This window comes from Podarcis vaucheri, assembly GCF_965113315.1.
Source record: "Podarcis vaucheri genome assembly, chromosome: 1".
NCBI classification, from domain to species: Eukaryota; Metazoa; Chordata; class Lepidosauria; order Squamata; family Lacertidae; genus Podarcis; species Podarcis vaucheri.
In genome coordinates this window covers 69,154,097-69,171,144 of record NC_138759.1, presented here as the reverse complement: position 1 = coordinate 69,171,144, position 17,048 = coordinate 69,154,097, and the positions used below count along the sequence as shown (strand labels likewise).

At 41.5% G+C, this 17,048-nt stretch overlaps 2 protein-coding genes across 8 annotated transcripts in view; one reads left to right on the top strand and one right to left on the bottom strand.

Annotated features, from left to right (window-relative positions):
- BMAL1 (basic helix-loop-helix ARNT like 1) overlaps window positions 1-14,567 on the top strand; it is a 45,277-nt gene extending 30,710 nt beyond the window's left edge. The window contains exons 11-19 of the mRNA XM_082193605.1: window positions 63-212; window positions 2,463-2,709; window positions 5,509-5,615; window positions 5,907-6,057; window positions 7,145-7,233; window positions 8,424-8,532; window positions 9,394-9,487; window positions 12,878-12,980; window positions 13,885-14,567. Coding sequence (XP_082049731.1) covers window positions 63-212; window positions 2,463-2,709; window positions 5,509-5,615; window positions 5,907-6,057; window positions 7,145-7,233; window positions 8,424-8,532; window positions 9,394-9,487; window positions 12,878-12,980; window positions 13,885-14,045 — 1,211 coding nt within the window. The 3' untranslated portion in view covers window positions 14,046-14,567. The remainder of the gene's footprint in view (window positions 1-62; window positions 213-2,462; window positions 2,710-5,508; window positions 5,616-5,906; window positions 6,058-7,144; window positions 7,234-8,423; window positions 8,533-9,393; window positions 9,488-12,877; window positions 12,981-13,884) is intronic.
- Window positions 14,568-15,445: 878 nt separating this feature from the next.
- BTBD10 (BTB domain containing 10) overlaps window positions 15,446-17,048 on the bottom strand; it is a 29,993-nt gene continuing 28,390 nt past the window's right edge. For all 7 annotated transcript variants that reach the window (XM_082194102.1, XM_082194097.1, XM_082194101.1 and 4 more), the window contains one exon: window positions 15,446-16,602. In XM_082194102.1, coding sequence (XP_082050228.1) covers window positions 16,292-16,602 — 311 coding nt within the window. In that variant the 3' untranslated portion in view covers window positions 15,446-16,291. The remainder of the gene's footprint in view (window positions 16,603-17,048) is intronic.

Sequence of the window (17,048 nt, the reverse complement as noted above, 5' to 3'; positions counted from 1 at the left end):
TAGAAGTTTAAAGCCAAGCCAGATTCAACATTTTGGATTGGTGTTCTTTCACTCCACTGCAGCTGGACTTCCAGTTAAAACAGATATAACGCCTGGACCATCACGACTATGCTCTGGAGCAAGACGTTCGTTCTTTTGTAGGATGAAATGCAACAGACCATCCGTGAAAGTAGAAGATAAAGACTTTCCTTCCACCTGTTCTAAAAAGAAAGGTACCAGTAGTGTGTCTTGATTAATCTAGAAAAATAATTTTGGTTAATTTCTACCAATTAAGGTGTTTATCTGAGATCAAATAAGACCCTGCAAAGTTGTAACTATGTGAAAAAATAAAGAAGAAACCTGACTCCTGCTGGCTTACAGTTTCTGACCTTATGAAGCAATTCATAGATTTTGCATATGGGATCAGATTTGCACTGGCTACATAAAGCATCATTTGGAAAAAGAAATTTAGCTTCCAGTCCTTCCATGACTTTTGAGTCCACGAATGGGTGAAATAATAACATTGTAATAATGCTATTGCTAAAAACAGTCAATTCTCTTAACAGTTTCTAAGACTTTTTGCTATCAAGTAGTATATGTTTGGTGACGCAAGTCAAGTTGCTAGTGAGGTCAGAATATAGTTTGTAGACATAACATTTAAATTGTTGATAGCAAATTGCATTCAGAGCCAAAGATGATAAAACGTGTAATTTTCTCTGATTCGTCCTTCCCCCTGTGTCCCCTGAAACCCTGCTCTAGGGTGTGGGTTGCCCTCCAAAGGCGGATGGGAAGAGATACAGGGAGCTTCAGAGAAAAGGGAAATCAGGGAAATATGTCTTCCCTCCCCATAGAATTTCAGCAAGATTGCACTTCCTTCTATCAATTCAGTCCCTGGCTCCAGCCCCAATGGCAGAGGAAGTTGCTCGGGTGCCTGGGGCAGTGTGCCGAGGGGTGGCAGGAGCCGCACAATGGGGCAGCATGAGGGTGGGGCAAACAGCCCATAGAGGCACCTCGAGGCCCCCAGAGTCTGTCTGCCTCCTCCCACTCAGCCGCCCTACAGCTGGGGGGGAGGCAGCAGGCAGACCATTTGGGCAGCGCGGAGCCTGCCCGGGCCCAAGCCACCGTGTCTCTCCCAGGAGAGACACGTGGCTCAGGCGCACTGCAGGCCCCACGGTGAGTGCCACCTGGCACTTTGTCACCCCCCTCAGTGGTGACACCCGGGGTGGCCTTCACCCACCGCACCCCCCTTCCTCCGCCCCTGTCCAGCCCATTGACATTAATGTCTTAACCATTTTACAAAGGTTGTACTTCACCTACTACAGATAGAAAACCAGTATCACAACCATGCCCAGGAAATTCAGCGTAAACTGTCTAAATTGGATGTACTGAGGATTCTGTGGCAAGCTTGTCCACTTCTGACTTACAAAGTAGCAAAGTTGACTTATCCAGCAGGAGTTCTTCTCTTCCTTTTCCTGTATTGCTCAGATTATGTTGCCTTTGCTTGGAAATAAAATTATTTGACAGTCTTAAGTGTAACAGCAATGGATATTTTTAAGGAGAAAGATTGAACTGGCCAAGTTCACCATAATGAACTCAGCCTCGAAAATCAATATCTTTAAAATAAAACTGCACTTTGGAAGCGCATAATCAGAATGATCCTATGTTCTAAACACTTGAAATATTTGTAACTCTGGATATGGAGGGGATTGCATAATTTAATAATTAAATGAGTTGTTCTTTCAAGAAAACCTAGATAGACTGCAAACCAGTGAGGAGCTCATTCACATGAAATTTGTTTTTTAAAAAAAGCTTAGGTTTTTTTTTTAAATGACCACTTTCTCAACATATCTATAAATTCTACTGAAGCAGTGTGCATTACACATACTGTCAGAATGGGGTGTGTAGTCTGATTTTCTTACTAACAAGGCAGCACATGTCCTCTTCTGAAGGTCCATGATAACAACTAGGTAGGTGTGCAAGAGCTGGACTCTGCTAATGGGAACCTGATCTTGCTACCTGTGGTGGGCCACCAAACAGCAGTGGCTTCTTGGAACCCACTGCATGACCCTTCTGGAGCCCGCCATGAGGAGCTTTTCCTGCAGACTGTTGATGGATCTCTGGTTTATGGTCAGCTAAAACTACCAGCTGCTGACCGAGATGATGATCCAAGAATTGCACGATACCACTTGGGCAGATGTCTTTGTTCAGCACTGCTGTAGCACCTTCTTGATCCTCTTCCTGCCCAACCGATTAGTTCTTGGTTTCTTCACCAAGAAACTAAGAACTCCTGGTCCTGAAGAAACTAAGAACTCCTGGTCCTGGACCAAGCATATGCATGGAAGTCTGCATACATACAGCCTGTTGCACATTGTACAGCTCTTCAGAAGTTGAAGAAGATGCCAGATGTTTCATGTGCCTGAACACAAGTTGCCATTTTCCCACCAATGCAGTACTGATGACATAAACCTTATTTTCTTTTGTAGCAGACCGGAAAAGCTTTTGCACTATCCATAGCACAGGATATTTAAAAAGCTGGCCACCAACAAAAATGGGACTAGACGAAGACAATGAGCCTGATAATGAAGGCTGTAATTTAAGCTGTCTCGTTGCAATTGGACGGTTACATCCTCATGTAGTTCCTCAACCAGTAAATGGAGAGATCAGGGTTAAACCGACAGAATATGTTTCTCGGCATGCAATTGATGGGAAATTTGTATTTGTAGACCAGAGGTAAGAACAACATCTTTAATTCATGCTATCAGGACAATGGTCTGTTGACTTAAGTTTATTCTTTTACCTACTAATGTTTTTATTCAGAACAGCAATAATATTAGTTATGAAAATAAGTAATTGCAAAGTACTTTTGGAGCAATTATGTATCCACAGTTTGTGACTCTAAATTACTTCTCACCCTGAAAGGCAGAATCCCTGTATCATAAATGTAATCATTTGTTGCTCAAGAATATTGACACCTAGTTTGATGAATAATAATTAAACTTTTTGGTTAGAAAAATGGGATGCAATCCACAACCCCCCATGGTGCTCATGTTATCTCCTTTCCTCCTAGCATAGCACAGGAAACAAAGCACAATCTGACTGATTTGTTTCTAGACCAAATTCAGAATGCTGATTTTAACCCACAAAGTCTTCAATGGCCCAGACATTAGTAAACTATGAACCTCCTTTACCTATATCTATGGCTTGAGGTAAACACTGAAGGCCCTTCTTAGCAACAGTCCAAAGGGCCTTTTCAGGGGTGACCCTCTATTTGTGGAATGCTCTCCTCCGGAAGGTTCACCAGCCCCAGGCATTGGCATCTTTTTGATGTCAGGAAAGACATTTCTCCCAGTCAATTGTGTATTTATCCCTTGTTGCATTTGTTGTTATTGTTAACTTATTACCTGCCTGTTATCCTAAGGCCCCAGGGCAGGTAGCAACCATTTAAAATGCAGCATTAAAAACAGTTTAAAAGAAATTACAATTAAAAGGGTTAGTCTTTGGCAGGGATGCTTACGTTGTGGGGGAGAGCTCGTGTTGTGTTTATGATTTGATTATTTTTAGTGTTGCTTTTTTATTTTAATATTATTTGTATTATGGATTGTTATTTTTATAAGCCGTTCTGAGACTCCTTGTGGGAAGAAACTGATAAATGAAATAATGAGACTGGCCAGAGTAGGTGCAAGAGCTCTCAGCCTTACAAGATCATAGTTACCCCCCACTGGGTTGTAAAAATACACCCATGGCTTCCCTAAATTAAATCCTTTGAATTTACTTTAACTTTATAAAAGGTGAGGAATAGAAGGGGTTGCCGATAAAGAGAAAATACATGAAGCTTCCACTTTTGTTGCATTATCATTCATTTGCGCTTGATTTATTAAACCAAACTATGCCCCTGCTTAGTATTTAGAAGGGAGGTTATTAAAGGGATATAAAAGAACAAATGTGATTCTTTTATGCAAAGATGCACAACCTGCCTTTCACTCTCCGTTTGGTGCAAGTGAAGGTTGTTTTGAGGGTGAAGGAACTTTTCACAGTCATAACTGAATAATTAGCATGGCTGTGTGGCATATTTGCTGTGCACCCCTTTCCCCCTTCATTTTTGGCATGCCAAAGAGAACATGACATGCCACAAAAATGAAATTTTGACTACAATTTCAGCTTTGGTTGAAAGCTTTCTGTAATGTTACAGCAAAATGCCACCTTTATAGCTTTCTACTGAAGTGAGCAACGTCATTGTGGGCAGCAATCCATTTCTATACTGGAGCTACTGCTCTCACATGTTTTCAGTTTGGTGCAAGGAGGGATTATATCACTTTGGATTTCTAAATATATGAATACATTGGAGAATTGCTATATATTCGTTCATTTGGTCGTGTTTCCATTTTAACCCTTGCCAGTTAAATATTAAATGGTAAGAGCTAATAACTAGAAAATGTTCTCCAGTGTTAATAAGTTACCATGGGAAGTTATATTCCTTATTGTAGTATGAAAATAAACCTTTAGCTTTCTGGACTATAATATATTCAGCCAGTTGGCAGCCAGAAGAGCTAATCTGGATTTAGTGGAAGACAGAAACTTATTTGGATCTTTAACCTTGGGGGTGCTCATCATGTTTATTTATTTCCTTGAGTACTTTCATAAGTGAGTTTCTCTTTTATGCCAATAGCTAAATTGAAAATACTTGGCAAAGCCTCCCCAAAGTTATCTGGAATACAGATGCTAAAGCAGATGGTACCTTAAAAACTACTGATAGAATATCAGAAGAAATATATTTGCATGCAAGAGATTTCCATGCCAACCTACTGTCCTGGCAACAGGAAGGAAGATCCTATTACTAGCAGCTAAATCATAACATGCAGATTACAGAGCAGAGGTGGAAAAGAAAAGGTTTCATGAATAATCTCTCAAATAATATACATTTTTGTCACTTCTTATTTTACATTTCTTTGTACATTTGGTCTCACACTCAATGCACATTTGCTATCACCCCTTTTTTAACACTGCACCAAAAGCATGCACATACATGAACTTAATTTCTTGATTTGTTAATAGACTGAGTTTTGACCGTAACCACAAAAATCCAACATCCAGTTACAGGCATTTGAAGCCCATTGAAATCAGTGGCATTGTGCTTGCGTACCTCTGTCCATTTGTGGTTGGCATATCTCTTTTGGGACATTGCTTGGAGATTTTTGAAATATTAAGTAGTTTGTAAATGCATTTAAATAAATCCATAAAGTGCCTGCTTTGCTCCACCCCTCTGCCATATTTTCTGAAACTGTGTTCCCACATTGAGCTGTTATATACTGAATAATTAGCATTGGTTGTGACAACAGAAGGGAGAGGCAAGAGCTTCAGTGTGAGGGCCCATGTTTTTTGCAGTCTTTCTCTCTGACAGTAAAAGTTTCTCCTTGAAGACAAAGGAGCAGGCCATGCCAATCTGTTTCTGGTCTGTTGGCACTCCTTTTTTATATAGTAGTTTTTGCCTAAGTATAATTTTTGTAAGCTAAACAACCTTTTATATTTTAGGGCAACTGCAATTCTGGCATATTTACCGCAGGAACTTCTAGGTACTTCGTGTTATGAATATTTTCATCAAGACGATATAGGGCATCTTGCAGAATGTCATCGACAAGGTAAAATAAGCAAAACAAAAAATAAAAATGCAAGGGGGTGGTAGATAATTCCAAACTTATTAAATTTCTGACTTTATTTCTGTTTTTTATTAAGAAAGAGTGGTTAGGAAACACAACCTGGATAAATTGAATAATGGGAAAATTTTAAGTTGATGTTGTAATTATAATAGTGCATATGTAGGAAATTTGCCACAGTGGGAAGGAACGCACAATGGGAAGTGATGAACACACAAGACTATCTAGGGAGTGTGCATTTATATTAACTTTTGTCCCATTTCCCCCTTCTTTCAGTTTTACAGTCGAGAGAGAAAATTAATACTAATTGTTACAAGTTTAAAGTCAAAGATGGATCTTTTATTACACTGAGGAGTTGTTGGTTCAGTTTCATGAACCCGTGGACCAAAGAAGTAGAATATATTGTCTCAACGAACACAGTGGTATCGTAAGTATTTTTCTTCAGCTGATAAGCTGGGCACTTAATCCTCCTTTCTATGTCTCAAAGGAGTTACAAGCAGACGTAGAAAATCAGCACATTGTTATCTGCTTGGTAACGAAGCATACACAGACATTCCCATTGACTTCACAGTTTTGTTAGGTCCAGTGGTATGAAGTGGCCTGCAAAACTGGACCCTACATACTGCCTGGCCTCAACTTGTCAACAAGACAGTATTTTACATAGGTCCATACCACTTCATTGAGCCACTTGATCTGCTTTTCAATGTCAAGATATGTTTAATCAAATAATGGCTGAACTGGAAACAGCCAAATAGTCCTGATGTTCAAATATAACAGAATGCTCCAATTTAGACTAATTGGTTTGCCAGAAGGACAAGAATAGATTTAACCTTCTGCAAAATAAGGGTCTTCACCTTGATGATTGCCTTGGGTTCAGGGAAGGCAACTACTTTGGTTGCCATGCTCCATTGCAATGTAGGTTCTGGCCTATAATTTAGGGGTATCATTTCAGAATTTCTTCAAGGGACAAAAAATGAATAGGAAAAACAGAAGCATGAATGGGAAGGGGCGAAGCTTGGTGTCAAAGCATGTAGAAGGGCCTTGGTTTGATCCTTGGCATCTCCAACTAGGGGTGGGAGAGACTTCTACCTGAAACTCTGGAGAGATGCTGCCAGATGCTAGACATGACCAAACTAGATGGTCTGATTCCACATAATGCAGCTTCCTATGTTCCCTAATGTTCCAAGCATGTAAACGGCCCTTCCTCCTTCCTTGATTCTGCTGTAATGTGTAGTGGATCTCACCCCTGCTGCTGCTGCTGAGATCTGGAAATCCCAGTTCTACTTTACGTATTGCAAACAGGAAGACAGAAACGTGATGTATACGTTTTTGTCTTTTGTGCAACATATGATCTGTTTCTTGATGATCAGTTTGTAATGCAAAGCTTGTAATTTCTTCTGTGTGTCTTTCACTTTGTGGCTATGATCTGAAAAGAGGAAACATGGTGACCGGCTGCATGCAAGCCAAGGGTCTCATTTGTCTTTCTGTTTCTTTTGAAACCTCCCTCCCTGCAGCGCCAATGTACTTGATGGGGGAGACGCGACTTTCCCACAGCTTTCAGCTTCACCGCACAGCATGGACAGTGTGCTCCAGGCTGGAGAAGGTAACTAGAGCACCATACAGTGCAAAGCCATTCATAGCCACCTTTTAGCCCCTTTAGCCAATTTGGTGTTCCACCATCAAAGCTAAGTCAGCCAGACAAGCCCATGTTCTAAGTGGCTCTTTTTGGAGCCAAGAAGCTCACTAAATTTCACGAGCCTCAAGTGCCAAATATCAGAGTCCAAATGAGCCCCTGAGCCAAAGAACACACGTGAAGTTAGTGTAACATAGGAGTTAAGTTTTACTTCATTACTGAGTGCAGATCTGAAGCTGGATGTTCCTAGTCTTACTCTAACAAACTCTAACTTGGCTCACTTTAGCTGTTAATAACATATCCCTTGTCGGTCAAAATATGTAGGTGTCCTGTCTGTCATTCTATACACCTTCCTTTGGAAGTCATTTGAACAAGTAGCCCAGGGGTGCCCAGACTTTTTTCAAAGAGGGCCAGATTTGATGAAGTGAACATGCCTGAGGGTTGACCAACGTCGCTGAGCTTTTTTTAGGGTTGAAGTTGTTGCGCTGCTACAGCAATGACTGGAATCATTGGGCTATATCCAACAAACTCTTCTCAACGGTGCAAGGATTTACACAACAGGACCTCACTCCCTTAAAAATAAATAAATAAATTTATACCCCACCCATCTGGCTAGGTTTCCCCAGCCACTCTGGGCGGCTCCCAACAGAATATTAAAAACACAATCAAACATCAAACATTAAAAACTTCCCAATACAGGGCTGCCTTCAGATGTCTTCTAAATGTCAGATCGTTGTTTATTTCCTTGACATCTGTTGGGAGGGCGCTCCACAGGGCGGGTGCCACTACCAAGAAGGCTCTCTGCCTGGTTCCCTGTAACCTCACTTCTCGCAGTGAGGGAACTGCCAGAAGGCCCTAAGAGCTGGACCTCAGTTGGGGGACCCCAGAACAGATTTGGAGGATGCACAAAGGATTTGGGGGTGGGATGGGAGGAGTCCTGTTGTGCAAGCAGAAATCCTTGCACTGCCAGGACCCTAACGTGGTGCTACATTGGATACAACTCAATGACTACTGAAGTAAAGTATTTAACATTGGAAATGGAGGAGAGAGTGCTGGACAAGGGACATTTTCTGCTTTCTGCTAAATTTTTCATGTGTGTTCAGAATGTGCAAGCAGAAAGGGTGTAGTTCTTTATGTTCTCTCCTCCCCCCTTTATAAAGGTGGTCCCAAAAGATCCCTTCCAACAGTCCCTGGCATTCCAGGTGGAACAAGAGCAGGAGCTGGAAAAATTGGCAGAATGATTGCTGAAGAAATTATGGAGATTCACAGGTGAGGAAAGCCCCAGTGCTGTTCTTCCATCTCAAGCTCTATTTCTAAAAAAAAGAAGAAAAGGTGACCAGATGCTTCCTTTCCATAAATAGCAAGTATCCCTGTTTAGTTGCTTTCAGGTTACAAGAAATCAATAGCTGCTGTAGTGTTACTGTTGGTCGTTGTAGGAGCAGGAGGCAAACCTGACAAGTCCAGAACAAATATGCATTCACTTTTATCACCAAGTGTGTTCTCTCTTGATGCATTTACAGCAGTCTGTGTAAGTGGTGTAGCTGTTTTTGTAGAAATGTAGAGAGAAAAATGTGTGGCGATATATTGGGTTATGTTGAGAGCAATGACCCCAAATGGTCAAAACCTCGGCCTCAAAATTATGTTGATCCCTGATAGGGGAGAGGGAGAAAAGAACCATAAGTGGTATAGTCAGGGCTTTTTTTCAGCTGGAATTTGCCGGATCTCAGTTGTGGCACCTCTCAGGAGGGCACCATTGCCATTCTAAGAGAATGAGGGAGGTGTTCATGGTGAGTTCCGGCACCTTTTTTTTCTAGAAAAATATCGCTGGTTATAGTCAGTGGGAAATTCCTCATGTTATGTTTTCTACTTCCAATAATGTACACAATTGAGAACACCAAGGCATTGTAAACCAGAACAGATTAACGCCTCTGGCATGTTAAAATTCAAAATGCTAAGTCCTAACCAGAGCATCATCTCTCACACACCTGATAATGGGAGAGATAGGACCTCCTTGGGTACAGTCTTCCAAGGTGGGTAGGGGACAGGTTGCCATGAATACGATAATTTGGTCAAACATTAATTGCATTGTTTAGCATAACCTTTCTAATCTGACTGCTTTTGTTTTGACAGGATAAGAGGCTCTTCGCCTTCAAGCTGTGGCTCTAGTCCATTAAACATGACCAGCACACCTCCCCCTGACACTTCTTCGCCAGGAGGCAAAAAGGTGAGATGGGGTCTTTAAAATTGCTAGGCTTCTCTCAGCAGTCTCACACATTTGTTCTGCAAATGCGCAGACATCCTGTGAGAACTTCCTGTTGCTAGATTAGTATTCTGTAGGGCTGAATTCTCAGCAGCTCAATTCAGGGGAAGAGTAAGGTCCATTCTGAATATTTTTGGAACACGTACAGCCAACAAAGTTACTTTTCAAATTGCCCAAAAGTTATCTCTCTACAGCAAATGCACAAGTTTTCAATTTTCAATGTGATTTGCCATCTTGGCCCTTACCCCGATTCGCTGCTTTCATGCACCAATTCCGCACTAGCACAGCTCCATCTCATGGTCTAGAGAGATAGATCTAGATGCTATCAACATATTGATGCCTCTGGGCTCCAAACCACCTGATGACCACATCCAATGGCAGTGGCACTGGGGACAAGATGGAACCTTGTGGGACTCCACAGCTCAACTCCCGATGGGGCCAAACAGAAATTGGCCAGTCCCACACCCTGGAAACAACCCTGCAGGTAGCAGCAGAATCACTGTATCACAGTAGCTCCAGACCACAGATCCACTCCAAGAGGATACCATGGTTGACAGTATCAAAAGCTGCTAAGATACTGAGGAAAATCAACAGGGTTATACTCTCCCTGTGTCTCTCCCAATGCAACTCTTGCCACCCTGTAGCAAGACCAAGGCTTCCACAGGAGTGTCAGATAGACCAGCTGGAAACTCACCCAAAGCATTTAGCAATCACTGGAGTTGGTACTGCCACCATCAGTCCAAACTACTAGGAAGTGGCCTGTCCATGACACCTTCAGCCACAGAGGCACATCCAGTCCACTCAGTAGCATGCATCAGACACAGTGCATTTACCTGCAACCCGTCTTGAGCCCATGATGTACTGAGACAGCCCCATGGCTGTTGCCCAATATCATGCCTTTGGTGTCACTGCTGGTCCCTCAGAACAAACCCTTTGGGGTTCTCAAACATTATTGCTGCAACCAGATTGGACAGGAAGACGGTAGGGTGGTGGGGCAGGCAGTGCACCAATTACATTCCTATTCTCTTTCCCTGGCCCAACACCAGGCACATACAATCAAATCCATCATGCTGGTGTATTGCCTTCCTGTTGAAAGACAGAGATTTAGGAATGACAGTAATGGCCACCCTAGATTTCTCCAACCAATGCTCATGCGGCAATGAATACCCAGGTGTGCTCAGCTGAAACAGGTCAAGTCTGCCCACCCACCTTCCCAGGTTTCCGTAATACTTGCCACCTCAGTCCCCTATTGTCATGGATGATAATTTTTTTTATTGTAGGCCAACCTGACATTCGCCAGCTCCGCAAGGGAAGTAAGTGGGCATGGCTGCCTAGGACTGACAGTTATTTGGTGGCCTACAAGGGACCACAGTCAGCAAGTGCCAATTTGCTCGTTTGCCCATCTCGCCACACCCTCCTGCATTGCAGTATTTCCAGTGTGGTGTAGTGGTTAAAAGTGGTGGACTCGTAATCTGGTGAACCGGGTTCGCTTCCCCGCTCCTCCACATGCAGCTGCTGGGTGACCTTTGGCTAGTCACACTTCTCAGAAGTCTCTCAGCCCCACTCACCTCACAGAGTGCTTGTTGTGGGGGAGGAAGGGAAAGGAGAATGTTAGCCGCTTTGAGACTCCTTCGGGTAGTGATAAAGCGGGATGTCAAATCCGAACTCCTCCTCTTTTTCTTCTTCTTCTTCTTCCTCCTGCTCCTCCTCCTCTGCCCATGACCCTCCTGATTTGCACACCCCAACCCTTCCTCCCTGTGAAGCAGATTTTGATAATGCTGCACACAGATCCACCTAACACAGCAAGCATTTCAAACATCCTTACTGATGCGATGACTCCTTTTTGAAATGTGCTTCTGCCATCTCCTGGTGAACATTTAGTACTGGCATGATCTTCCCGGCTGGCTTTTGTTTAGGTTTTAGGTTCCCTCCTCTCCTCCCTTGCCCTCATTTCAAAAGAGCAGAGTAGGTGCTGAAAGTTTCCTAAGCGACATTTCAATTGAACTTTCTTTGTATATGAAATGGTAGTAAAACATGCCAGTAATAGTTACAATTAGGCTCCCACAGCAAAAATTATGTGTGTGCCCAGGCCTCTAGGGCCCCCTGGAGGTGGCACCAGTGCCTGCATAAGAGTGCAAGAGAACAAAACTTATTTAGACAGGGACTGAGTCTTTTTTTAAGTTTGCAACCCCCCAAATAGCTATGTGACTGCAAACCAGGTGACAAACCACATTAGGAATCTGTCTTTCTACCAAGTTAGACCAATGGCCCACCTAGCTCAGTATTCCCTACACCAGAGCTTTCCAAACTGTGTCGTGACACATGAGTGTGTCGGCTGCAGTGTGTAGGTGTGTTGTGCGAATGCTCCCCGCACTCCTCCAGGGGCTGGAAAGGGGTTAGTTTAACCTCCAGTTTGCTAGTGAAACTGAATTACTGTGTTGCAAAATGATGCATATCTAAAAAGTGTGTCACCATCATGACAAGTTTGGAAAGATCTGCCCTACACTGACCGGCAGTGGCTGTCTCCAAGTCCTGCCTGGAGATGCCAAGTATTGAACCTGGGGCCTTTGGAATGCAAGGTGGGGACTTACCAGGTCATTTTACTGCCAGAAATAAAAATGTAATTGCCTGTAACTCCATGTTTTTTAATTATAGTGCTAAAAAAATAAGTTGGCTATTCAGAGATTTTATATTGATCTATTATTGGTTCACTTGCAGCACATTTAAATCATTCCAATGACAGTATAGCTTGACTAGCAGAGCTATTAACATAAGCACTAAAATAAGCTTTCATCACATGTTGACTCACCTGTCATTTCCGCAGCCTAGCGGGTTTCAGTGGGAAGAAAAGCCCCATGTGATGACTTGTTACATTGTGAATGGGTTGTTGCTAGGCCCAAAGGGAAATTCTTGCTGAGTCATAATGTAAATTTGAAGTTAATAATATCCTCCGAAAGTTGACAAATGGTTCCCTCTGCTTCAAATTCAGGTGTTAAAGCCGCAAAGTTCCTAAGATTCACCATAGCATGATACCATAACGTGTAGAAATCAGGAGAAATTATGAAAAGGTGTACAATTTTTTTGGTATTGGTTTTTTAAAAATTTGACCCATTTATTGTTAACTTGCTTAACTTTCATTAGTATTTTGTAAGTCACTCTGGGTTCCTGAGCCAGGTGAAGGGCAGCTTAATGGTTGGTTGGTTGGTTGAATAAATAAATAAATAATGTCAGAACATAAGCTCTGTAAATGTTAACAGTTTGTATCAGGATCATGTGTGCAAAATATACTACGATCAGAGTGCTCAGATCATGCTAGAGACTAAAGTCTGTTATGTTTTATCTATTTCTCTTTAGATTTTGAATGGTGGAACTCCAGACATTCCTCCTGCCAGTTTACTATCTAGCCAGATCCAAGACAATCCGGGCTACCCGTATTCTGACAATTCTTCCATTCTTGGTAAGTATATAACCATGTAAGACAAATAAAAGAAGGAATGGAGAATTGAACTACTCACTCCCAGTCACTATGTAGTAAAAATCCTTAGGGTTAGGGTCCTATCCCTCTAACTTAAAAATATTGGTGAATTAAATCTTGAGGGCAAACTTCTCTTCATGGAATCCTGGGAAAACTTCAGGGTCACCAGATACAGGAAACACCTCTCTCCAGATGAGTCCCTCCCAACAAATAGTATTTAACCCTCTGCTTCTTCTCTTATAAAGAGAAGGTATTCTACAAGTTTTCTAGAGCACCGATTCATTTGCATGTTTATCTGCATCAGATTATTATTTTTTGTAAGAAAACTAGGAATATTTAATCTTTAAAACGTGAATTAGTACATTTCTTAGAACAAAGTATACAGAACAAAGGGAAAAGTAATGCCTCTTTGTTGTTAGGCATTGTTTTATCTCAGCTGTTTTTATCAATTAAATTTATATACCACCCTATACCTGGGAGGGTCTCAGGGCGGGTCACAGAATAAAATCAAGATATAAAACCACAAAATACCTAATAAAAACAGCAACGCAATAACCCCCTCCCCAACAACGACAAAAAACACATTTTAAAAGGGTATAGGATGTAATGGATCAACCAAAGGTCTGGTTAAAGAGGGAACGTTCTTGCCTGGAGCCTAAAGATGTATAATGAAGGCACCAGGCAAACTTCCCTGGGGAGAGCATTCCACAGACGGGGAGCCACTGCAGAAAGGACCCTTCTTGTGTTGCCCCCCTCTGGACCTCTTGAGGAGGGGGCACACGAAGGAGGGTCTCAGAAGATGATCTCAGGGTCTTAAGTATACTGTTTGGACAGAGCTGATCCGTTTTTCATACCATAGCTTTCATTTTTTCTGCTTTATTTCCAGGGGAAAACTCGCATATAGGGATTGACATGATAGACAACGACCAGGGATCCAGCAGCCCCAGCAATGATGAAGCAGCAATGGCTGTAATCATGAGCCTTCTGGAAGCTGACGCGGGTCTAGGAGGCCCCGTTGATTTTAGTGACTTACCATGGCCCTTGTAAATGCTACCCAATAGCTTTGAAATATGGATATATCAAAGTGCATTATTGGTGGAGTTCTCCAATCTGTGAAGCTTGTTGAATTGCTTTGATGTTTTAATTTCATAAAAAGCCATATCAAGAGAACAGTCATCCTTCTCCCATGTGTAATTTCAGACCACCAAGTGGAGATCAACCTGCTACAGTGTTCCTCCTACGTCTTTGATTTGGTTAGCTGTGTATAGCTTGCGTTAACTGTATATTTTGGATTCTGTTTTTGTGTTGACATTTTTTTTAAAAAAAGGAAAAGATCACTGTGCGAACTAAGCACTGGCATCACTGGTAGCTTTTATATGCAAATGGTCATTTCAGCTGTATGGTGTGTTTTTACACTACAAAAATGGTCCCCCATGTGGATAATGGATATTTCTTATACTAATGTATCAAAACTGTTTCTTGTAAGATCCTTTACTATAAATATTGTTGAAGTGTAATGTATTAGACAGTTAAATATTTTTAAAATAAAATGTTTTCCCTTGTTCTAAATTACATTTACTTGGATTGAAAAAGCACTTCTGGTTGAAGTGCATAATGACAACGGCGAAAGGAACAACAAATGCATTTCCAAAGCAAGGGGCCCCCTAAGCAAGTGATGGCCTTACCTGAACAAGTATGCTTATGGGAATCCATTGAATTGCCTGGCATCAATGGGGGTCTGCAATTTTTCAAATCACACACAACCAGGACTTCCTACAATGTATTTCTTCAGTCAAACGCCTACAAGTTTCAGCCTAGCTTCTGAAGCATGGAAAAAGATGTGGCGCATAGGAGATATTCTGGTGACAAAAGCAAGCGGTTAAGGTTTGACTGAAGAAATACCAGCTTATGAGATGAAGTTTTGCCTAAAAACGACATGCAAAAACCTTCATACAGGGGAGGAAGTACAGCGTTAGGTGCTGCTAACCACCAGGTCACTGCACTTGCCTTGGCTTCTACTTATTCTTGACTCTTGAGGATTTTCATCTCATGATCATAATCTAGATGTCCTCCTACACTTTACTGCAACGCCTTCCAGTACAAAGATGCACATCCCATCCAGTCTACCCTCATTACAGACAATAACTTCCACATACCATTTGTTGTACTGGTCTTTTCTGATTTTACAGAGCTGCATATATAATCTTATACTTTTAGAAATATAGGAAGTTGCCTTACAACAGCATCTTTGTGTCCCCATATGCTATCACTGCAACTGGGACATAGGATATAGGTTCCTTCCATACCATTAAATGCTTTCTTTTGTCAGATGTGGATTGTTAGGGCATTTCATTTTTAAAAAGAGAGGGGGAAAGGCATTGATTTTGGCACTAAATTCTGTTACTAGTTTTACAAAAATACGTAATAAATTACTGTCACAGCTAATATTAAAATAATGGAAATTTTTATTTGAATGAAAAACTCGTTTACAATCAGTTAATAAATGAAGGGTGAACAATTTGCATTTTCCTATTCCATGACACTTATGAAAAAACTCAGTAAATAAATATTTATGTGAACAGATTTAAGGTAAGGCAGAATTTTAAGATAAAGCCCGTATCGTATGTTCCTGACTCTTGAACATGGCTCACATCAAACATGAAAAAACCCTTCACTGAATAAATCTGAAAAAGAAGGCTGTTGGATCTCAACCTCACAATCCAAAAGCCCCAGTGGCAAGAATTAATTTTGTGCTCGTCCATAAGAGAACAAAGTAGGCTCATCACCTTCATTCAGAACAAACTATTTACATTTAGCTGAATAGAAAGTCTCTGAAAGAAGCACACTGTTAGACTCAACATTGTGCATCATGACTATAAAAATGGCTTTGAGAATTCTTTTTGTCCACCATTAATAAAGTGCCACTATCAATTTTAAGTCTGCATTTTGCCCACTCGTGTACCAAAATACTGAATAAACTGTAACTTCCAAATCCTGCTGTGACAAGAGAGCCTTAGGATGAGGACAGTCCACCATACAAATAACCAATACCACAAAACCTACTGGTAAACATATGCAGGTATGTAACTGAACCTCAGGATGTCGTTACACATGTACTCCCACAAACCATAATCAGATCCCACTTTGGTCTTTTGTAAGTCCATACTGCAATATCCTAAAACATTTTATGTTCATTACACAATGGAGAGAAGCTGGAATTGTAGTGCAGTATGAGCTCATTACAGCATCTTCATTTTTATAATAGCATGCTTTTGTTTAACCAAGAGTTCAGATCAGAGTGGCAAGTTCTGTCCCTCAGGATCCACATCACTGTTGCTGGGTTGAGGGGGGGCAGGAAGAATATCCAACTCGTCCACTTGGGGAGTGGGGTGCATCACCACCAGCTGGTCCTGGGGAATGTCTGCTGCAGCTGCTGCCAGGTTGGTAATAGATTTACTTTTTACACACTGGAAATCAACGTGCCGACTTTTCCCTTCTTCCTTCTCCCATGACATCCTGATGAAAGGTCTTTGGACGTAATTATAGATGACCTCTGGCCGTCCTCCAGGCCGCTTCTTAACCTTTTCCTTGTATGTGGGGTAACCTGAAATATTAAAAGATAAACAAAATTCGCGCACGTTTCAACCAAAAGTACTTCATTTCCAGGGCATCTAAAAGAATCTAACACTTTAAGACACCAGGCAAGTATTTTAGTTTTAGGCACTGCTCCATGTAAGGACCTCCTCCACCCTCCACTGAAGATATTATTGGCACTCTGCCTTCAAGCAATATATTTTTGTCATTTGTGTGTAGGATCATATAATATATAACAAGCTAACAGACCACAAGAGGTAAAACACTAACATTTCAAGCTATGCTTATTTATCAAGGTAGGCTTTGCACTGGTACTTACGCAGGAAGATTTACTCATGTACACATGAATCATGAAATGGTCCATACATTCAGAATGATCAACTACATTCTTGTTCAAGGCTTCTCTCTTTTTTCCTCTCTCTCTGTTGCTCTCTCTCAATTTAGTTATCTGCCTTC